Below are 23,266 nucleotides of genomic sequence, written 5' to 3' on the forward strand. Positions count from 1 at the left end.
GAAATATGAGACAGAGAATCAATGAGCTGTCCGAACAGCTGCTGGAGGCACAAGCTAGACATGAAGGGGTTGACACCTCTTTACTGACGAAGCTGAAAATGGAGCTATTAGAAAAGCACAAAGAGGACGACCTATTCTGGAAGCAGAGGGCGAAAGAAGACTGGGCAAAATTTGGGGATCAAAATTCTCGATATTTCCATGCATGCGCAACTCAGAAGAAAAAAGCCAGTTTGATAACGGGAATTACAGATGAATTCGGGCAACGTTGGGAAACAAACGACCAGATTGGGGCTGCTTTTACCAGATACTTTCAAAATTTATTCACCACATGTGGACCCAGACAGATGGAGAAGGCGTTGGAAGCAATTGAGCAGCGTGTAACCCCATCAATGAACGAATCTCTGCTGAAAGATTTTACGGTGGAAGAGGTGGGAATTGCCTTGAGTCAAATGGCTCCTTTAAAAGCGCCCGGGCCGGATGGTTTTTCAGCCTGTTTTTTTTTTTCAGAAAAATTGGGCGGTGATTGGCGAAGAGGTTAGCCATGCTGTACTACAAATATTAAATAAAGGAAGTATGAATAAAGAGCTAAATTTGACTTATATTGCTTTAATTCCAAAAACTGCTAACCCAACTTCTGTTACCGAACTTCGCCCCATTAGTTTGTGCAATGTCCTTTATAAATTGATATCCAAGACCCTAGCAAACAGACTTAAACTTGTGCTCCCTGATATAATCTCACCCAACCAAAGTGCATTTGTTCCCGGTCGGCTTATAACGGACAATGTATTGGCGGCTTTTGAAACCCCCCATACCATGAAGTCGAGAATGTGGGGGAAGGTAGGTCATATAGCGGTTAAACTCGACATGAGTAAGGCCTGTGACAAGGTGGAATGGGATTTTTTAGAAGCTATTATGGAGCGATTAGGTTTTGCGAGTAGATGGATCCAGTTGATAATGATGTGTGTCAAGTCGGCCACATATGAAGTTATTGTGAACGGTTCCCCTACGGGTCAGATTAACCCTTCAAGGGGAATCCGACAAGGGGACCCTATCTCACCATATTTGTTTTTATTATGTGTAGAGGCTCTTAGTTCCCTTCTGACTCAGGCTGACAGAAGTGGGAGACTGCCTGGTGTTCCAACTTCAAAGCGAGGACCTCGCTTAAGCCATCTTTTCTTTACAGACAATAGTCTGTTATTTTGTAAAGCTACTCCATTATATTGGCGACGGATGACTAAGATCCTAACCATTTATGAGAAAGCATCTGGACAGAGACTAAACCAAGCAAAAACCTCCCTGTTTTTCAGCCGCAATACACCAGTAGTCACAAAGGAGGAAATTTTGTGACTGTCTGGGATTCAGTCCACGCAGAGATACAACAAGTATCTTGGGTTGCCAGCTCTTGTTGGTAAGTCTCGTAAACAAGCTTTTAATAGCATAAAAGATAGAGTGGGGAGGCGACTTGGTGATTGGAAGCTGAAATTGTTGTCACAAGCCGGGAAGGAGATATTCCTAACAACTATGATCCAGGCCATTCCAACATACACCATGAGTATGTTCCTTATCCCCAAAGGATTGTGCTCCGAAATAAATTCCATGATGCAGAAGTTTTGGTGGGGAAATCAAGAAAATAGCTCGCGGATACATTGGATGAAATGGAGTAAAATGGGGTTTTCCAAAGAATGTGGGGGCATGGGTTTTCGTGATTTGTCATGTTTTAACAAAGCTCTGTTGGCAAAACAATGCTGGAGATTATTGAAGTCCCCAGAGAGTTTAACAACAAAAATTTTAAAGGCTAAATACTATCCTCATTGCTCTTTTATGGATGCAAAATTGGGGACGAAGCCTTCTTTTGCATGGAGAAGTATTCAAGGCGCCAGAGAACTTCTTAAAGATGGTCTCTTCTGGAGAGTGGGTAATGGCCAATCAATTAATATATGGGGGGATAGCTAGATCCCAATTTCTTCAACTTATCGAATCCAATCCCCACCGAGGGTGTTGGACCCGAGTAGTAAGGTAAGTGAGCTCTTTGACAATGGAAAGTGTGGATGGAACCAAGATTTGTTGAAAAGTATTTTCACTGAGGAGGAAAGAGCTGCTATTATCTCTATCCCTATAAGCCAAACGAATCAACCAGATGTCCAGATATGGCGGTGCACAAACAATGGAATGTTTTCGGTAAAGAGCACCTATCACCTTGCGAAAGAGATGGAGATGAGGGGGAGTCCGGAAGGCTCTTTGAAGACAAAGGAGAGTATTTTGTGGAAAACTCTTTGGAGACTAACAATCCCAAATGCAGCCAAAAATTTTCTTTGGGGAGCTTGTCACAATCTATTGCCAACAAAGGATAATCTCCTTAGACGAAAGGTTGTGATTGAGCCTTGGTGTCCAATTTGTGAGAAGGAACCGGAAACCGTTTATCATGCTTTGTGGGGCTGCCCAGCAGCCATGGATGTATGGGGCAGTAGCAAAAGAATATTCCAGAAGTGTGTTATAGAGGGTGAAAATTTCATGGAGACGGCAGAATATATTCTAAAAAGAAGTGGAGTAGCTGATTTTGGCTTATTTGTGCAATTAGCCCCTCAGGTTTGGTTTAGGAGGAATAAATGGGTCTATGAAGGAATATTTATTCACCCAAATGTTCTTCTCCGCAAGACTGAAGAGCAGGCCGAGGAATTTAAACAAGCAAATGAGTTGAATCTAAATAAAAGAGGGGTGGAGAACATTGATCATGAGAAGAAGTGGCTAGCCCCGCCTCAAGGTTGGTATAAGATAAATTGGGATGTGGCTATTGATAAATTACATGAACGAGTGGGGATAGGTGTCGTGATTAGAGGAGAAAATGGGCAGGTTATTGCGGCTATGAGTAAAACTACATTGGGTTTATTGGAGCCGACAACGGGAGAAGCATTAGCCGTGAATCTTGCAGTTTGCCTTGGAAGGGATCTTGGAATGCAAAATATATATCTAGAAGGTGATGCGAAACAAATTGTGGAAGCAGTCAACTCTCCTACGAGTACATGGAGTCGTTTTGGACACCTAATAGATGACACAAGGCGAATTTTACGATCCTTTTCCAGTTGGAGATGTAATTTTGTTTATCAAAATGCAAATGAGGCGGTACACTGGCTTGCAAAAGTGGAGACAACAGATATCAGTGATAGGATATGGAGGGATACTACTCCAAATTGTATTAGTGATATCGTTTTGATGGAGCAATCAGCTCTATTTTGCGAATGTTGATGGAGTTTGTATGCTCCATTCATTACAATTTTATTCAATGAAATACTCAATTTTTCAGAAAAAAAAAAAAAAAAAAAAAAAAAAAAAAAAATTGTTGATGATGAGGTTTGCATGTTATTATTTCTATTATTGAACTTTAGTATTGTTTTTGCTTATAACTACTTTTGTTATGTTATTATTATTCCTATACACATTGTAAGAGTTAAATATTGCATTGATGATGTTTGTTATTATTTCTAGTGGAAGCATTTTTTGTTTTATTATTATTGTTCCTATACATTTTGTAAGAGATAAATATTGCATTGATGATGTTTGTTATTATTTCTAGTGGAAGCTTTTTTTGTTTTATTATAGTAATTAATGTCATTTTGGTTAGTATATATGTTAGAGTTATTACGGTGCCCTTTTTTGTGTTTGGCGTAGGATCTTGGTAAGAAGGGTACGTATTGGGTGCTGATTGGTTGTTTTATCATTTTCAGATAATGCGGAGAGGTGGTACAAATGAGGAATCTATTGCCATGTAATCAGCTTTGTTTGTTAGTTTGTAGTTGGTAAACTTATAAATATTTTGTTCTTATCTTGTTGATGTTTACCGTTACATGTAATTATGTCTAAATTCGGGGTAGCAGATATAGTTTGGTTGTTTGTAGTTTTTGTACAAAATGCATGTTTGTCATACTTGATGGAGTTTGTGATATTTGCATGTTTGTGATTAATGTGGAGGTTAATTTTTTATAGATGATTAATGAAAAAATCGTTTAGGGTTTAACGAATTTTTGATGGACGATTAACGTCGTTTCATGAATATATAGTTCAAACAAATGTGATGGATGATTAATGTGTATTAGGTCAACTCCAAACTATCCTACAAATTGGCCTTTCAAACAAATGTGAATGGCATTTCAAACAAATTGGCCTTGCAAACAAAAAATAAATCGTAAATTAAACAAACAAATGAGAAAAAAAAAAAAAAAAAAAAAAAAGGGACCTAATTTTTTGACGTGGGAGTTCTTCTGTGTCAAAAAATATTCTGACATGGTAGAAGTGCCACGTTAGAAAAATTTCTGACGCGGCAAACAGTAACACGTCAGAAAATTCTGACGTTCTAACCAGTAACACATCATCAAAAAAAAAAAAAAAAATTTATTGACTCAGAAATGTCATGTCAGAAAAAATTTTTGACACGTCAGAAATCTCCAATAAGGAAAAAATTGTTTTTTTTTTTTTTATAGTGAATGAGCCATAAAAGAAGTAGACTTTCGGTTTTTTAGAAGAGTTATGAATTGTTTGTTGATTTTCTTTGCGAGTCCACCATGTCATACTGCATCAAGAATTATAAGTAGCATTGGAAATAATTTGGAACAGTAAAAAAGAGCTTCATTTTCTTTACTTAGATCAATATACTTTATAAATAAAGACTACCTTAATATAAATAATGCATGTTAAATTAATAACTCATTCGACAAATTTTCAAAGATTCAAAATTTTGTTGCCGATGCTGACTACTTTGACTGAGGAACTGTAACAAATTCTTCTTCACTTGTACGGATTGTCACTGCAAAATTTTGGCATGTTCCTCGGGCTTTTCTTGATCATTCTATTAATTTTATGCAGTCATGGCTGTTTACTGAACTATGATTGAAGTGGTTTTATTTTTCAAGAAAAAAAAAGAGAGCAGATATTCACCTTCTATCTATGGTTATAAAGTAGTCTATATTCTATTGATTAAGATGTTCTATCCATGTGTTAGAGCCTAGAGGCTCAAATAAAGATATGCCTATGTTGGATACCGATGGGAGTCTTGTTGATACATAATTCATCCTGTAAAATATTTACGTTAGATAAAGAAATCATTTTTCAAGAAAATAATAATAATTTTAGAGGCGTTTTGCTTGTGTGGAAAATGAGCAATGACAGAAAATTCCGGCGGTGGTTCGGAGGAGGTTTGTTAGAGGTCCGCGGTGGTCTAACGGAGGTCCAACAGTGGTCAATGGTGGTCCGAAAATTTGAGAAAGAGAAAAATAGTTTACGGTTTTTTTTAAAAAAAAAATTATTTTACGAAAATTATAGAAGGTTTTCTAGTCAACCTTTTGTTTTTGGCTTGGTCATCATTTTTATTTGTATCGAACAACAAAAGATAGAGAAAACATTTTACATCAAGACAAATAGTGCTTGAAATGCAATATTATAGGTGGTTGCATGTGACCTTAGGATTGGTCTCCAACCTCAACATAGGTGTTCCATAAAACAAAACAGAGTGAGTGTCTTTAGTGGGAAGATTTAGGAGGCATTTATTTCAAAATTTAGATTTTTTCAAGGCTCATACCAGAAAGAACGTAAAAAAGTCCTCAAAGAGTCAAAGCAAAATCTTATTTGAATCATTTCCAATCTACCATAAGATTAATGCTAAACCATCTTTGTATTGTTGTGGTACTTGCAAAATAGGCTCACAGATTCATCAAGACGAGAAAATTGTAAAAATTACCAATTGTCCCAAAAGTTTAAGCTAATATGAAGAGATAAATTTAATCATTTGATACAATGTTAAATTACCAGTTATTCCAAAAGCTTAAACTAATAAGAAGAGATAAATTTAATCACTTAATCATTAGTTTAACACTCTCTTCACGTGTGAGCTCAAAACTTCCTTTTAATAAGGGAGGCTCAACACGTGGAAGATTTAATTTAAATGGAGGGTAAATTGACGGAGTTAAGGTTCGATCTCAGGACTTTTGGCTCTGATACCATGTTAAATCACCACTTTTCCCAAAAACTTAAACTAATAGAAAGAGATAAATTTAATCACTTAATCATACTTTAACAGAAATATCTCATAAAGATACAATCTTTTTACATGATCAAAAAGAGATACAAATACAGTAGAGAGAAAAGAGAGAGCTGAATGATAATGCTTTAAAACCCTCAAATTTCGTTTTCTGCTTGTTTAGACTACTATATCTCCATTACCCAGTATCAATATGTACTTGAAGATGAAAGTCGTATAATAGTTTACTAAATAGCGTTACTTTATCTAATTCGAAGTTGATTTTTACTATCATACCATCAAGTTGTATGACTATCGTATAATAGTTTACTAAATAGTGTTACTTTGTCTTATTAGTATAATATATATGTACCCAAAGGCCACAAGACTCGTTGTGAAACTGTCTCCCATCTTGTACGTTGTCATGCTCATTTTGATCCAGCTTCATTATAATCTGATGGAGTTTCGATGTTATTAATGTAGGTGTGATGATGGTGTTGGTCGGTCGGTCACCTTCTGAAGCTCCTTGTTGTTGAAGGCTTTTCATGGATGCCACCATCTTCTTCTGGCAGCTTGACAGCAGAGTAGATTCCTGCCCCACACAGTGCCCCGAGGATGGGAGCAGTGAGGTACACCCATATTGCTTTATAGTTGTTTGCAGCAACGGCTGGCCCTAGTGTTCTCACTGGATTCATTGAAGCTCCTGTTGTTGGCCTATAAGATAGCACAGAACAATTCAATAGATCTTCCAGAGTGTTGTGCTTGAAATTTTTTAAGCATTTGAAATCCCTAGTCAAATTTGATTACCCTGTTGAGTGATCTTGGGACTCTCTCAACTCCAAAAGCTAGCTTAAGATGTGAAATTTTTTCTCACACTTATAAACTGACCACCAACCCCTTCCACAACCGATGTGGAATAACCCCAACAATCTTTCCGTCACACATCAGACCTTGAATTGGAGCAGAGATAACTCGTTTCTCGCGTGGATGGTTGGGCCAAAACTTGTTGGTTGAACCCGGACTCTGATACTAGTGTTAGGTGATCTTGGGCCTCTCTCAACCCCAAAAGCTAGCTCAAGAGGTACCCAATATTTTTTTTCACATCAAAAACTAAAATGAATCTATGATCCTTTGTTGAAGTGGTAAGAGATGTAACCTATTAAGCATTTATAACTTTTTCTTTCAATTTCTTTTGTTGGCAAGTTATACAGGCATTCAATAGTAATCTTGAATTCAGGACCTCATCCTCTGGCCATTTTCATGGGAGAAGGTGCCCTTTGAGTGAGCTGATGGGCAAAACTTTTACGCTAAAATAGCTGTTAAGCCTACTAGACCACATGATTATGTCATTGATAACCTTTAAAACGCAAAGTAGGTGGACATAGCATCTAATGGGCAAAACTCTTACGCTAAAATATCTGTTAAGCCTACTAGCTAGGCTACATGATTATGTCATTGATAACCTTTAAAACACAAAGTAGGTGGACATAGCATTTAGATCTTAGCAATTTTGTTTCACAGATTACTAGCAATTCGGACAGTAAACGTGAGAGAGTTTTTATTGAGCTCACCTGTTCGAATAAGTCTCGAACAACCCATTTTTTACTTTAACAAGTAGGCTTCATAAAAACTCCATCACATAACCAATGAAAACAACAAATTGCTATGAATCCCGATCCGGGGACACGACCCATGTTATGTGGTTTGCTTAGTCATTATTATTTGTTCCAAGTTCTTTAGTTGAGAGCAAGTGGAGTTCTGACATACCCGGCTATGAGTATGTTGAGCATGACAGTTGCTCCTACCGCGATTCCCGCCAACTCTCCCACCTGCATGATGCGTAATATTTTATCATTAGTGTCACGTTATGTTTACTCTTTCTATCTCCCTTAATTTCTTTGCAAAATGCCAATTTCTTTTAAGAATACTCCGCTTTCAATAAAGTGCAAATTGCTTGTTTGCAGGCTACTTTCCAATTATCAAAAATTAATTTTCTTTTTAATTCCTTCTTCTGATTTTGAACATAAGCACTTGGGAAAAAGTGCTTAGCTTTGACTTATTATGAGGTGTTCATATATATATATAAACCTGAATATTATAGTTAAATGTTCCTTATTTTATTTCTCTGGATGTTTTCTACTTTAATTTGAGGCTTGAGGCTGGTGAAATCGACAACTAGTTTGTACTACTTTATTATATTTATGGGAAATCCAAAATGGAACTTGCTGCCAACTATTTACTGGCTCTTGTCTCTTTGACTTTCAATCCTAAGGAGAAATAATACGTTGTTTTATGAGGGAAACCACAATCCTAAGTGTGATCAGTAGGTGTCTTCTATTTTCAATAGAAAGGAAAAGAAAATGATTATTTTGTCACTGATCATATATATGTCTCTTCAATACGTAGTTTGACATGGAGAAAAAAATTGAGAGGATTAATCTGTTGAAGAAGTAATTCTGATTAATCTGTTGTATATTTACTTCTGAAAGTTTTTAAGAATGCATCCAGCCTAAAATTTGGCTAGTCAAATGCTATATCAATTTTTGAATATATATATATATATATATAATAAGAATTAATTCAATAATATGTAGTATATAACAAAATTTATTTTACTTTAATTTGCTCTTTTCTCAAGATCATGACACTAAAAGGTTTAAAGAAATCACGTACAGCTCTTGTGTCAGTGGCCACGGCTGTGACAACAAACATGAGGTTGAAACTAATGATGAACTCCAAAGCAAAAGCTTGGCCATAAGACCCTGAAGGAACAGTGACTCCCCCTCCCATTATTGGGTGGAAAATCCCCTTTAGTGCAAATGCAGCACACAAAGATGCCACAACCTGTGCTCCAATATACATAGGCACCTGCCAAAAGTAACCAAACTGGACTTTTAGAAATGAAAAATGTTATTTAGTAAACTTTTATACGACAGTTATATGACCGAAATAACATGACAGTAAAATTAGATCATTATTTTTCGAGATATTGAGCAAATGAAATGTTTTAATACATGTTTCCATGGGAAGTGCTTTAGGGCAGCAAAGGCAATGGTGAGAGCTGGGTTGAGATGGGCTCCTGAGATATGTCCAGTGGAGAGAATGACAACCATAACAGCAAGGCCAGATGAAGCAGCACAGCCAATGAGGCTTTCTGAGCCTTGTGTCTTTTGGTTCACAATGGCTGTGGCTGTCCCAGCAAAGATCAGTATGAGAGTGCCTATGAACTCAGCTCCAACCTGTTTTTTGCATCAAGATGTGAACAACAACTCGTAAATTTATCTGATCAAATAAATTTTAAACTATTCGAACGTGCAGAGATAAAAAAAAATTGCTGAAAATCTTTACCCGGGGTGTGGTTGTTTGACATAGCCTTACCTTTTTTGCAAGTGGAATAGGAGGAGGTGGCAAAGAGCAAGAGACTTTGGGCAAGGTGCCTTCTTCCAAGGCCCATTCTTCAACACTGAAGCACTTGCAGTTCTTGAGAAGGGATCTCCTGCCATTCCCACTTCTCTCTGCCTTTAACCCACCAAAGAGTGGAGCTCCTGGAGTCCCTGGTGTTGCAGGAGTTGAAGGTGCTGATGGAACTTCCTCATTTTCCATCACTCCAAACCAAAACTACTGAAAATGGTTAAAATAATACTAAGAACCAAAGCTCGAGAGAGAGAGAGAGAGAGAGAGATCAGAGAAGCTTTGAATTTTGAGTTCCACTTCTTTGTCCTTTTGCTTTGAAGAGAGTACTGAGGTGTTTGATATTTATAGTGACAAAGGTGGTTGACTTAGGGAATCACAAGAGAAAAGAAGTTAGTGGTTGAAAGTGCTGGAGATAAGGAAAGAAAGTAGCTGTAACTGTGGCCTGTGGGAAGTGGATGGTGGGACATTTGCAGAGTCTTGAATTTGGAATTTTGGAAAGAGGCTTATAACATGGGATGGGACATGAATTATGGATTTCTTGTCCATGCTACAGAAGGATCCTACTTTTTGTTTTTATTTTTTATTTTTTTCCTGTTTTTTTCTTCTATTCAATGTGTTCACCCAATAATGAAGTCCCTATTTTATTGTGTTGATATGTGTGCCCATTAAACAATAGAGAGATTCAATCATGGTAGGTAAATTAGTATGGTAACATTTTTAACCCTTTCCTTATGATATAAAAGCAATCTTTGGATGAGTGTGTATTGTGTGGTAGGTATATTGGCTGCAGGTGAAAGAAAGTCATATTTGGGTGATGCCAATTGCCAGATTAGATGGCTGCTTCTTTTTTCTCCCTTATTTATTGGTGGGGATCTATAATGGTAGTGTCAATTTTTTTTTAAAAAAAAAACTTCACTTACCACTCATGACGTTTTCTCATTTTTACAATCACACCATTAAACTTTAAAATGTATCAATTTAGGGTTACTATATTTCAGAAGTTTACAATGTCAACTTTTGTCAAAGTTCAACATTAAATAAAAACGGTCGATGATGAAATCCCCAAAATACCACTAAGACGTTTATAAAATTACAAAAATACCTTGAATTTGGATTGAGGTATTTTGGAGATCCCACTTCCTCCGTTAGGATTTAATGTTGAATTTGGACGGAATGGTTGACATTGCAAACTTCTGAAAAATAATAACCTCAAATTAACACATTTTAAAGTTTGTAAGGGTATAATTACAAAAATAATGAAAGATTATGAGTAATAAGTTCCCTTTCTTATTTTCTTTATTGTAATTCTTTGAATAGACTAGAAAAGATTATGCATGCATCATCCATAAAAGCTGTTACTGAAAATTGTGATTCTTGTCGTGAGGAAATGCTTAACTTTCTCACATACCAAAAAGTATACTAAAAAACAGTACTTCTGCACAAAATATTATTGCCAAAGATGTTATGTATCTTTCATTACAGCTTTACAAAAACCTAAATGCTTTTTTCAATTATTCTTTTCCGTAAATGGATATATATGAATAAAAATGCACTCAAGGGTGTGGCTCTGGGCTTGCGGGAATACTCATGTTACCTCAGAATATGTTCTTCACTGTAAAGAAACATATTTGGGCGGTGGGTAAAAACCCAAGTGGTTTCTGTCAAATAGTTTCTTCATGAAGAAACCTACAACAATCATGATGGTGGCCTATAGCGGTTCTACCCTGCAAAGTAATGGTTGCATATGGATTGATGGGATGAGGTAATATTAATCACTACAAAAAGAAAGGGGTTTAATGACATTTGGGATTGTAACGTTTGAGGAAAAACGTTACTAAAATGTGTCTTTTTACTGTTTAAACAACACTATTCACGCGCCAGAAGGTATCGTTTGAACAATGTGTTACTGACACTAACAAATTTTTGAAAATTTCGCACTCGAAATTACCCTTATAAGCCGCACATCTCCCAATATTGGAGATTAAAATCAAAAACTTTGATCTAGAAAAATTAATTTTTTAAAATAAAAAATAGGCCATCCCCATTGACCGAGGGTGGCAACGAGCCACCCCCAGCCACCTATGGGGGTGGCTCGCTAGTTGGCCACCCCTCTATTTTAATATTTTCTTTTTTATTAATTTTTTTTCAAAAAAAAAATTGATTTTTATTGTTGCTTGCACTGTTTAAATGTCACCTTATGGAATAGTGTCGTTTGTACAGTAAACAATATTATTCCTGATTCCACACCCTATATTTAAGGTCTTTTACCAAGCATCACTATTCAAACATTTCTAAATGAATAATCACTTTTTGAGCATAAAGAGTCATTATTCACATGTCACTAATTTGTTTTTTGTTTTTTGTTTTTTTTTTGGTATTGAGCGGTGGTAGAAGGAAAGTTGGTGGTGCAATGGCATTGTGTGGCTCGGCAATATTGCTAGGGTTTATTCTTCAAAAAAATATTGCTAGGGTTTATTGGTGCTTTTGGATTCAAGACCGAATATAGTTGCTTTTTAAGGTTGGATTCCTTTGAGCAAGTTAAGAATATTGTTGGAAACTATATTTAATAAGCTGAAAAATCAAACACCCTAAAGGTTTCCTTCAGGAAGAATAATAACTATTGGGGGCGGGGGAATATATACTCTGTTTTCATGCAAGAATGTTCTCTCTCTCCTCTTTTGTGGCTCTTAAAAGGATATAAATAAAAGGATTTGGTTTGTCTACTCTCAAATAGAAATCCACTATGATGAGGATAGAAATCTTCCCTCTCTCTCTTCTCTTTTGACTCTCATGGCACATATACTCTTTGATTTGTTTACTCTGATTTAATTTGATTTTAAAATCGTTTGATTGTGATAAATGGCTTGATTTGTTAACCCTCAATTAACAAGTTTGTTTACAATTGAAATTATTCAAATCACTTGTAAAGCTTTATAAATAGAGTTTTGTACACAATCAAATAAATTATGAAAAGGGTTTCACTTTTGGATGTAGGCCCACGTAATTTTCCGTATCTCTTTTTCTCTATTTTCATCTCTTTACTTTATTATAAAGTTTTACACAAAATGTCACATTTATTTTGTGCCCTTTTTTTCTTGGGTTTTTTCATCCCTTTCGCATCTTCAACCATGACCAAAATCATCAACATAGCGGGGGCGCTCGTCTTGACAAAAACTTTTAAGCCAAAGCTTTACTAGAGTCTTTTGCCCATTTGGGCAGCTTTTAAGGCCCCGCCCCACCAAACCGAGAGAGATGAGGCCTCCAACATAGCAGCCTATGCCAACCAAATTAGCCCCAATATCCAACTTACATACATAGCAGCCGATGTTCCAATTCAGCCATTCAATGTTCAAGACTGTTCATCCTGACGAGCATAATAAGAATACACATCCTTTGTAATAGACGGCCTAATATGTTTACCATTAATTAAGGGATTTGTTTACATTTGAAATTATTCAAACCACTTGTAAAGCTCTATAAATAGAGCATTGTAATTTGTTCACAATCAAATAAATCAAGAAAAGATGTAGCCTTTAATGCTTTTACCTGTTGATGTAGGCTTACGACTGAATCATTTAATTTTCGTGTTTCTCTTTCTCTACTTCCATCTATTTACTTTATTATGAATTTCTACATACTCTCCTTTCAGATTCGGTTAATTCCTTTTCAGTTGGTGGTTTTGTTTTGAGTTAAAAAATGACTACACACAACCATTCAACAGTACTGAGCGTTTGGTGGATTTTTGTATCATTTTGTCCTGCACTCAGCGTTTACTACATCAACCATTCAACTAGATGGAAGTTTATGGATTCGTTGATATTTTCCATGGCAATTTTTTAGCCCACTGTCACTAAGCCCTGGATTGACAATGACTGCAAGGTAAGTAAAGAGAAAGGTTAAAGTGGAGATCACCAGTGAGGTCACTCTAATACTTAAGTTAGTGATGGGCCGACTTTAAAAAGGAAAGTAATCAGAAAAAATAAGAATGTTTGGCACGGAGAAAAATGAACGTAACTCTCAACAATCTAGCCCTTTTATTTTTATAGAGTGTTTCCCGCACATACTCCATTGAGAGAGGTGTTTGGAGCTAACAAAATTTGATATAGACAACATCATCCAGCTGGCTTGTAGGTTTCGTTTTCAATGAACTTGGCTTAAGGTCGTATCAAAAGTGAGCCGGTCTAATAACAAAGGGAAGGCCTACCCCAAAGGAATTTATTATATGATGCACCATATGAGGCTTGAAAGTTGGTGGGTGTGAAAATGAAATGTTATATATATATGGGAGGGTAAAGTTTTCCTCCAAAATGGGTTGGAGGAATTTCTTTCAACCTAGTCTATAAAAGTGATGTGTTCTTTTTTTTAATAACACGTGAGATTCACATGAGTTTTTAATAAAATTTATCCTAATTTTGTTCTTACTATTAAAAAAATATGTGCATCTCACATGTTCAAAGGACACGTATCACTTTTATAACAAAGGAAAGGCCTACCCCAAAGGAATTTATCATATGATACACCATATGAGGCTTGAAAGTTGGTGGTTGTGAAAATGAAATGTTATATATATATATATATATATATATATATGAGGACAAAGTTTTCCTCCAAACTGGGTTGGAAGAATTTCCTTCGACCTAGTCTATAATCCAAACTGGGTTGGAAAAATTTTCTTCGACTTAGTCTATAAACTTTATAGACTAGGTCGAAAGAAATTCTTCCAACCCAATTTAGAGAAAAACTTTGTCCTATATATGAGGCTTCTCATTCATATATCTATAATGAAGCTTTAATAGTAGAAAAGTCCCTACAAATTATTAAGAGTTCCAGGCTTCCAGCATGCATCAAAGTCAAATTTCCACTCACAAGAGAAAAGTAATGGCCATGGGTTCTCCATGCCCACTGCACAAGTACGCTCCCACAATGCACATACTTGGAAGTGGTGTGGGTTCTCAACGACCAAAATTGCTCATTTATCTTCTGAATTTATTACCCAAACTCCACTTTATGCTCCCGGGCACAATGATTTTAGGGTTTTTTTTTTTTTTTTTTTTTTAACTCGTACGTTAAAATAATAAAGCTAAAGGTTCATTCATTATTTTTGACCATTTAGTAGTGGCCAAAATCAAAAGCGTCATGATATGTAATAATGTGGAGCACTATTTTATAGTGTTTGAAATGGGGATTGAGATTTTTTCAAATTTTCTAAAATATGAAATTTTCATATTTTAAATTTTGAACTCTGCAATTTATTTAACATTTTTGAGAAGTTTGTGTGTTATGAGGTAATTAATTTAGTTTTCAACATGTCAAATCCACTTGTCTCAGTAACACAAACTTTTGAATTTGTTTATACCATTACTCCCCTTGTGAGCGTGATACTTGAAAAATGGTGATTTTAACTATTGTTTTCCAATTTATTTTTTAAGTTTTTGTACCGCTTCAATCTGGTCTTTAGATTTTTAAGTCTTTAAATTTTATCTAAATTTGAAATAGGTTTTTCGACTTAAGTATCAGAGTATTCTTGGTACCTTAGAGACCGAAGGTTTTCGAAGACCATTTTCCTCGTTTTGTATGTGACTTGTCGCCGACCGTCTAAAAATCTACTTTAACAAATAAAAAAAAAAGGCAAAAGGCTACATTTGAATAACCTTCTAAAAACTTCGAAGTTGAATATCAATACTGAAAATTTATGTCCAACTTTTGAAGTAAAAGAAAGAAAAAAGGTTTATTTGTTAATTTATTTTTAATAACATTTAGGTCCGTTTGGTTCGCGAAATAAGTCTTTAGTATGAAATAGCTACTCCGGTGAAATAATCGATTCTTTGTTTGGTAAAAAGTTATTCCTAAAATGGTTATTATATGGGAATAGCGGATCGCTTCTCCAAAGGAATAGCTATTCCTCTTAGTCTTTCCGGTGGGAATAAGCACTCCGTTTAATTTGCCTCAAAGGCCCTCGATGCCTCTCGACTCACGACCTCTTCGTCAAGAACCGTGACCGCTTGAAGAAGAAGAGCTCGAAGATCGTCTTCCTCCGACTGCAACTCGTCCGTCTTCCAACCAGGTATCTCTCTCTCTCCATCTCTTCTATCTCTCATCTCTCGCCCCCTCTCTGTATTTCTATCTCTCATCTCACTGTTTCTGGCTTCGTTTTTTTTTTTTTGTGTGCTGCGTTTGTGGTTCCGTTCTGTCTCTGTTTCATATTGATTTCGGGTGATTGTGGTTGATGAAGCTAAAATCAATTTGGGTATTTGTTTAGGTGATTGAAGGGTTGATTAGGTGTTCTTGTTCAGTTGTAGCTGATTAATTGATTGCAAATCTTGGGGTTTGATTTTGGAGGTTTTGTGGTTGAATTGAAATGTTCTTGGCTATCAAACAAATTGGGTTTCTAGAGGACTTTTGATTTGGTGATTTTTGGGGGATGGCCGAACTTGGGTCTTGATTGGGTGTTTGTGTTTGTAGTTCATCTTAGGCTTATGATTTGTTATTCTGGTTGGTTTTAAGGGTTTAATTAGATGGGTGCTTTGAGATGGAACTGACCTATAATGTGTAGGGTCTTATGCTTCCTAAAAGCAAAATAATTAACAATAAACACATGCTTGTGGATGCCTAACTCAAAAATGGAAAAATTTCTTGGTGGTCGGGATTGTTGGTATTGGCTTAATTAACCTTCATTGAATCATATCCATGCTTATAGCCGACAAACTAGGCTGAAGAGCTTTGTTCAGAAACCAGATTCAGTTCCACCAGACTCGAATGTCAGATTTCAGTCTCCAGAATCTCCTAGTTCTAGCCCGGTTGATTCAGCACAGCCAGATTCAGCATTGCAGCTATTAGAATAATTGAGTTTTTTGTTTTTCTTCTTCTCTTTGAATTAAGTTAACCATAGAAAGGTGGGTTTATGATTTGTTGCTTCTGCTTATGAAACCAGCATAGGGTCTCTTTGATGTGGAGCCGATTAGAGCCACACCTAACTGTATTGTAGAAGAGTAGAGTAGACTTTTGTTGTACAGATTAATGTAATCTGATTCTTAGGCTCACAAGCAAAAAAGGTTTCATTTGTAACATTGGAAACCAATATTTAGCAAGAATTTATTTCTACCTTATATTATATTGTAACCCTTTGTTATATAAACAATCATATAATTTGCTTCGGACTGCAACATGCATGACAGTGACACAAACAAGACCATTTGACTTGTGATTAACGTTTGCTGCCACGAAAAAATCAAGTCCCACTAAAAAACTTGTTTGACTCTGAAAACAAAAATGAATTTGTCAATGACCTTTTTGAATGTTAAGGAGGTTGGAAAATGGAGAGGGAAAAGCTATCATTGTTTGAATATTCTAAAAAGCAATAGGAGAGAGGAATTGCCCAAAAACAGAAAAAAGGAAAGTATTTCTTGCCTAGGTTGAACATTAGAGTTTGAGGGAAAGAAAAAAGTATTTCTTCCCTTGGTTGGTTGAACATTATGAATGAGAGAAAATGATAAGGTATTGACAAAACGGAGAGCATTAACAGTTATGGTCCAACATAGAGAGTAGTAACAGTGATATGTATTAAATCCCCACATGCTGTTAGAGCAATGACTTCTTGTTAGATACTTATTCTAGTGCTCCTTTTCTTCTGTTATGTTTCTTGCTGGCCTGGTTTTGTAATCCTTCTGTGTTGGTTGTGTTCTTATACCTTATAAATTGTGATATGATGATTATGTGCTTTTTATTTATTTATTTTTATAAATAATTTTGTAGCATAACTGGAAAAAAAAAAAAAAAAAGGGGGTCCTTAATAAAAATAAATTATATTTGTATCATAAGGGTATTTTAGAAAATTTGATTACAATATGACTCCATTTACCATCCTATTGGATTGTATCAAACAAAGGAATAGGAATGGCTATTCTATTCCACACTCCATTCCAGTGTTTCAACCAAACTAAGGAATAGGAATTGCTATTCCATTCCACATTATTCTATTCCCAGGAATAGCTATTCCTTTTCCTGATGGAATAGTCATTCCGCGAACCAAATGAGCCTTTACTTCTCACTTTTTTTTTATAGCATAATATGTGCTTCTCACATGCTTAAAGAACACATATTACTTTTTAAATGCTCGATTATAGAAACTAGTTAACCAAAGTGTCTCCTAATAAACAAAACACTAGAAACAAAAGCTCTCATCACCCACAACTATCTCATGTCTCGGCCCACAGCTTCATCTCCAACTCTCAACCGACCCCAACCTCTACTCACCCCAATAACCCATGGGCCCAAACCCTACTGGTCAAACTCGCCATATAAAACCTGCCCACCATCTTTCTCTTTCTTATACCTATCTCATTCTCCATTGCTATGGTGTCCTAGATCAAATACTATTGACAAGAAGAACGGCCAATCCACCAATCTACTCCAGTTCTTACAAGGTACGCATCAGATCTTTTGAGAAAAAGGGCTTTTTGGGTATTTTGATGAAGCTGAAGCAATCTATTTTATTGTTGTTTTGAGATTGACATTTCCGGTGGTTGATGTAAGCAAACAAGATGGACAAATCTGGGCTCAAAATGGCTTTTGGATGGCTAAAACAACGTAGAGGAAGAATGAAGGGAATATCTGAGGCAGGCGAGGGTGTTTGCTTCGGCCGATATGCTCTGCAGGCACTTGAACCAGCATGGTTAACAGCGAAACAGATAGAAGCAGGACGGCGAGCAATCACGCGGAACGTGCACCGCGGCGGCGGAAAAGTATGGGCGCGTACATTTGCCCACAAGACGGTTACAGGAAAACCCGCCGAGACGCGTATGGGGAGAGGGAAAGGAGGTGTCAAATATAGCGTTGCTGTAGTTCAACCGGGCAAAATCCTTTACGAAATGGGCGGAGTCGCCGAAAATATTGCCAGAAAGGCCGTTTTAGTTGCGGCATCCAAGATGCCCATACGGACTCGATTCATTGTTGACTCCCGTAAGTTATTCGATTTTATTTGCGGTTTAAAAATAACTCTATTTGAAAAAAATGTATGAATTTAAATTCCAATTTTAAAATATTCATATTTGCTTGTCGGGTTTGGGTAGTGTTGTTTCCAAGCATGTCAAATCTTTAATTTTGTATTGTCGCGTGTTGGATTCAAGTCGTATAGGCAAATCTTAATCCGATCTATTTAATTAAACGGGCTAGACTTATCAACCCTAATCCTTTAATTTCGTGTTAGATTTGTGCCAGGTTTGCATGTCATGTCAAAAATTGTGAGCCCGACGGATAAGGGTTTATCAAAATCGCAATTTTACTTTTAAAATAGTACATTTTTAAAATGGCAGTTCCTGCAACTTATAGTTTTTTCTAAGTTTCAAACTGCAATCATTTCCTTCAATTTCTGACCACCCATATTTTTATGATATTGATTTTGGTAATATTGAAATGCAGTGACACCCTCAAGAGGCAGTGGCTCGAAGCATTAAGAAATGGTGCAAGGTATGCAATTAGAAGTCAGAGAGAGGAAATTTTGAGGAAGTCTTGCTACATGAGTGGAATAAATTGAATTGTGAAATTATGAAATCTTAAATTAGTATTACACTTCTTTTTTTAATGGGAATGGGATATCACATTGCATACAAGTTTATGAGATGTACTTTACAGATAGCATTAGATCAGGCTGCATTTCAGTTTTTTTAAGTCCTCTATTATTTTGAATTTGTTAAATAATAATAATAATAATAATAATAATAATAATAATAGTAGTATATTGACAAAAACATACATTCTCAAATAGATTGAGACCTTACTTGATTATAAAGAGGAAATAGAATGGCAACCAGGCAGCAGAATTTTGTGGAGAAATGGGTTTCCATGATATCATTCTAGGAGATTCCCTAATTGTTGTTAAAGCAATTGGAGAGTCAAAGGCTAGCTGGAAACCTTTTGGACAGATTGTGGAGGACATAAAGGAAGTTTTGGGATCTCTTCGAACTTGAAGATTTGTCATGTTAAGAGAGATGCCAACCAGGCTGCACATGGCTTAGCAAAGGAAGCAACGTCATCCACTGTTGAGCGTACTTGGATTGAGGATACGTCGAGTTGTATTTCTGACATTGTGAATCTAGAGATTCATGCTCTTTTTACTTAGAGTGGTTATCCACTCTGGATCTTTTTTCAAGTATTGAAATAACGTAAGCTTACAATTCAATCAACAACTATTATCCTAAAGAATCAATTATGATGGATGCAATGTGACCGTGAAATAAATAATATCTATTTTATTTTAAAAGTTTAGTAAATTAACTTATTTAAAAAAAATAATAATAATAATGTAGCCCATCAAATCAATTCTCAAGTTTTGTTTTTCCTTATTAAAAACTATTTTATAAACCCAAAAAAATTCTCACCAAACCAATTTCACGTGTTTACGGCTCTTTACCTTTCAAGATAGATGAAAGTTCAGGGGAAAGGGGGAGTGGTAAAGAATCCACATTGTTCATGCCATTTTGACATACCTTTCTTTTAAAAAATGATAAATAAAAAAGAATAAAAAAAAAAATCCATAGAATTATAAGCACAATTAACCATCTAACAAATTGTAAAGGTTTTCTTGGATTAGCTAAAGCCTAACGTCTTTTATTTCACCCCATGACAAGCCCTCTGGTTGTCAATCCATGACCACATCTTTGATCTAGTTAGAGGGAGATTCTCCCTCCTTATTAATTTTTTATTTTAAATACCACTATAACCTTTTCAAAATCAAAATTTTTACTCCCCAAAAAGTTTTTCTTTGAAGTTTTGCCCTCCCCCTTCTACACCTAAAAGGCTCTCAACAAAGCCCCACTTTTTGCGACTGGAGCATCACCTATCGTATCAGACATACAGGAAAAATTGCTCATATTTTTCAGCTGGATTGCTTCAAAGATTTCTAGATTCACATCTAACCCTGTTTGGTTCCATTCCCTCAAATTTTCTACTAGGATTTAGGAGGCAAAGACCTTTTTCCTTGTATTTAGAGAATCACTAGTTTCAATTGTGCTCTCTCTCGGTTGCTTATGTGGAACTATGGCTTGTAATATTCCAAAATAGATTCTTTTTATAGCTCGGATTTTTTTTTTACAAAAAAAAAAAAAAAAAGTGTTCCTTGTAGAACTACGAGAAAATAACAATAAAACGAAAAAAAGCAGTAGCATGCATTAAATACTGTGTTCAAAGCAAACAGTGATAAACATGGAAGTTGTAATAACTAGTAAACACTCGACAAAACCCCTAGGGGGAGACTCCACCAAATCATATGAAGAGCTAGCTACTCAGTGAGACTTGACATGCTCCCGAATTATATGAAGAGCTTCATGATCCTCACCAAAATCCTGTCAACATAAGTAGGAGAAAATTTATGGACTCCATTTGATAGACAACAAAATAACATAAAATGTACAACTCTTAAGATTCTTACCTTCACAACGACACAAGAACAGCCAACTACTTTTCTAGCCTTCCCCTCTGAGTCAATCTTGCACAACTGCATAGAAAATGCACCAACCAACCCATGTTATGGAGAATTACAGTAGATATTCCAAACCTTTAGAAGCAATCAGATTTGATGACACCTCAAAGCCAAAATATAATAATCTAAAACAAAGCAATAATGCAAATCTGTGAGCAATTAATGATAGGAACCATATTATACAGAAAAATAAAAAACATGAGAGAGAACTACTGATTATTGGTATCTTAAGCATAAATCTACACATCAAAGCGATGGCAATGTAATAGGAGTTACCACACAGGAGGAGCTGGTAGGTCAAACAGTGGAAAACTAGAAACCATGCAGTGACATCTATTACATTAAACTAGTTATTAGATATTACTTCCGTAGGAGGAAACTTTCTTCAATCAACTGTATTCCAAGATGTAAATACTCCATATTCTTCCTGTTACCCCCAGTTTGGTCTCTTACCAACTTGAACAGTCAATGACAGATGCATGTCAGGAATAATGTCAGAACATGTTGCAATGAACCCTATACATCTTTGTTAACCATGGTAATCTTTTGTGCTCAAAGTCAAGGTTACATCTTTATGTAAAATGAGGCTACAAGAACAATTACCAGATCTTCCAATTTGGTTTTCAATTTCTAGCTAATATTGACTATGATCATAATTCAAGTTTATAACTTGGGGAAATTTTAAATAAGACACAACCACCATTTTACTATAACAGAGAATAGAAGCATTCAAAGAATGGATACATAGTATCAAGAAAATTCCTAACAAATGGTACTTACACCAGCCCACTCGCCAAGGGACTTAGCACTAGGAACTGTCATCAAGTTTACGCTGTGGTCAGCACAAAGTGCTTTAACCAGTTTGAGATAATCGGGCTGATTGCAGTCCTCCGCCAGTACACAAAGCTGGGCAGCATGCTTCTCAATCACTTTTGCACCTTCATGAAGGCCTCGAGCAAGCCCACCATGGGCAAGCGATTTTCTCAGCACGAGCTGCAAGGCAGTCATGATGTCCATGGCCTCCCCTGGAAGAGGGGCTGCAACTGTCTCAACCGGCACAGGAGCCTCATCACTGCTCAAGAAAATGATTAAAATTAGTGCGTAAGCCAAAAATACAAGTCACCTACTCTACCCCTCCAACTGTCAACACCTCCCTTCTCACAGACACGCACTACATATCATCCTACTGAACTTTTACAAGTTCCTTTGATAGACAATATTTAACATAGTCCTTTTCCCCTTTTCCTGTCAAAAGGAAGCACTAGTCTTCTCCGATCAATTGCTTTGACCAGTCATTTTCATCACAAAGAGCATTTAGGTGGTACTCATATCCAACAAGTGAATAACATTCAATCAAATTAAAATTCAGTATATGAAACTGTGCAAATCTAAATTACGCCAAACGGAAGCCTAACCCAAATCTTTAACTCCTACAATATACTTGAGTAGTCTACTAGTCTTATGCAATTTTTAGTGCAACAAAATCCCAAGATCGGAAACCCAAAAAAAAAAAAAAAAACATTATTTATTAAATAAATAAATTACTTGCTTTCAAAAGACTCTAGCGCAACCAAATCCCAATATGGCACCAGCACAATATTATTCATTACTGGTCAAATAAAAATACCTATAAGCAAGATCATTCATTATCCATAGCATGTTTGAAGCAAACTTTTTAACAAAACTCACATTCAAAGCAAATTTTCCTTCTTATATCATAATCTTACAAGCCCAACGAGTACAAAATCGTGGTAAGTGAAAATTTATGTCGGTAATTACTAGAAATGATTACTTACCCTGACATTGTTGATGCTTAGAAATTACTTGTCGTCCCTGAACAAAATAGAGGCGTAAATTTAAAAACAAAATTAGATCCAAAATAATAACAGCTCACTGTTTGAGAGTTTTCATGGTACAAATCGAACAACAAGGAAGGAAAATACAAAAGAAAACCAACGAATCAGTTAAAACAGTAATACATGCATTGTAGAGAAGATGACCTTGAACAAGACGATGACTGCGTTGGCGAAGCGAAACGAAGTAGAGTAAAACGATGGCCTTATATTGCAAACCCTAAAATCCTACCTCTGGCCTCCCAATTTACGGAATTGCCCTTTGGAATATTACGGTCCAGCACAGCTACATGGGCTGGGCTTGGGCCTTGGGGTACTCGGATTTTGTATTTATCAATTGTTGCATTTAATTTTCAATTTTTAATGCATGAGTATACGATAATTCAAAATAAATCCGTCTATTACTGCTCCGTGCAATTTTTCAACCGACCATTTGTGTCACTTCAACCTTTTTCTCTAATCGTCCTCAAGAGATAGCTCAATCGGCTGGAACTACGCCTAATGAAGCAGAGGTTA

General features: G+C 36.0%; 3 protein-coding genes across 6 annotated transcripts; 1 reads left to right on the plus strand and 2 right to left on the minus strand.

The window, feature by feature from the left end:
* Window positions 1-6,109: 6,109 nt before the first annotated feature.
* On the minus strand, window positions 6,110-9,712 carry LOC132187749 (aquaporin NIP6-1). Its single transcript, XM_059602167.1, has 5 exons — window positions 9,386-9,712; window positions 9,022-9,246; window positions 8,681-8,875; window positions 7,775-7,836; window positions 6,110-6,721 (listed from the first exon to the last, which is right to left on the minus strand). The coding sequence occupies exons 1-5, from the start codon at window positions 9,608-9,610 to the stop codon at window positions 6,517-6,519; spliced, it is 912 nt and encodes a 303-aa protein (XP_059458150.1). The 5' UTR covers window positions 9,611-9,712; the 3' UTR covers window positions 6,110-6,516.
* Window positions 9,713-15,304: 5,592 nt separating this feature from the next.
* LOC132186115 (large ribosomal subunit protein uL16c-like) lies at window positions 15,305-19,032 on the plus strand. Of its 3 annotated transcripts, none has more exons than XM_059599934.1 (4): window positions 15,305-15,485; window positions 17,786-17,844; window positions 17,927-18,379; window positions 18,839-19,032. In XM_059599934.1, the coding sequence occupies exons 3-4, from the start codon at window positions 17,962-17,964 to the stop codon at window positions 18,871-18,873; spliced, it is 453 nt and encodes a 150-aa protein (XP_059455917.1). In that variant the 5' UTR covers window positions 15,305-15,485; window positions 17,786-17,844; window positions 17,927-17,961; the 3' UTR covers window positions 18,874-19,032. The 3 variants fall into 3 exon arrangements, with proteins under 3 accessions (XP_059455917.1, XP_059455918.1, XP_059455916.1); XM_059599933.1 differs by having other exon boundaries at window positions 15,306-15,485; window positions 17,954-18,379; XM_059599935.1 differs by lacking the exon at window positions 17,786-17,844 and having other exon boundaries at window positions 17,954-18,379.
* Window positions 19,033-20,559: 1,527 nt separating this feature from the next.
* Window positions 20,560-22,968, minus strand: LOC132187284 (small ribosomal subunit protein eS12). Of its 2 annotated transcripts, none has more exons than XM_059601547.1 (5): window positions 22,898-22,968; window positions 22,694-22,730; window positions 21,678-21,969; window positions 20,847-20,912; window positions 20,560-20,760 (listed from the first exon to the last, which is right to left on the minus strand). In XM_059601547.1, exons 2-5 carry the CDS (start codon window positions 22,699-22,701, stop codon window positions 20,701-20,703), a joined length of 426 nt encoding a protein of 141 aa, XP_059457530.1. In that variant the 5' UTR covers window positions 22,702-22,730; window positions 22,898-22,968; the 3' UTR covers window positions 20,560-20,700. The 2 variants fall into 2 exon arrangements, with proteins under 2 accessions (XP_059457530.1, XP_059457531.1); XM_059601548.1 differs by having other exon boundaries at window positions 22,881-22,903.
* Between the last annotated feature and the right edge of the window lie 298 nt (window positions 22,969-23,266).

Source organism: Corylus avellana, chromosome ca7 (genome assembly GCF_901000735.1).
Source record: "Corylus avellana chromosome ca7, CavTom2PMs-1.0".
In the NCBI taxonomy this organism is placed as follows: Eukaryota; Viridiplantae; Streptophyta; class Magnoliopsida; order Fagales; family Betulaceae; genus Corylus; species Corylus avellana.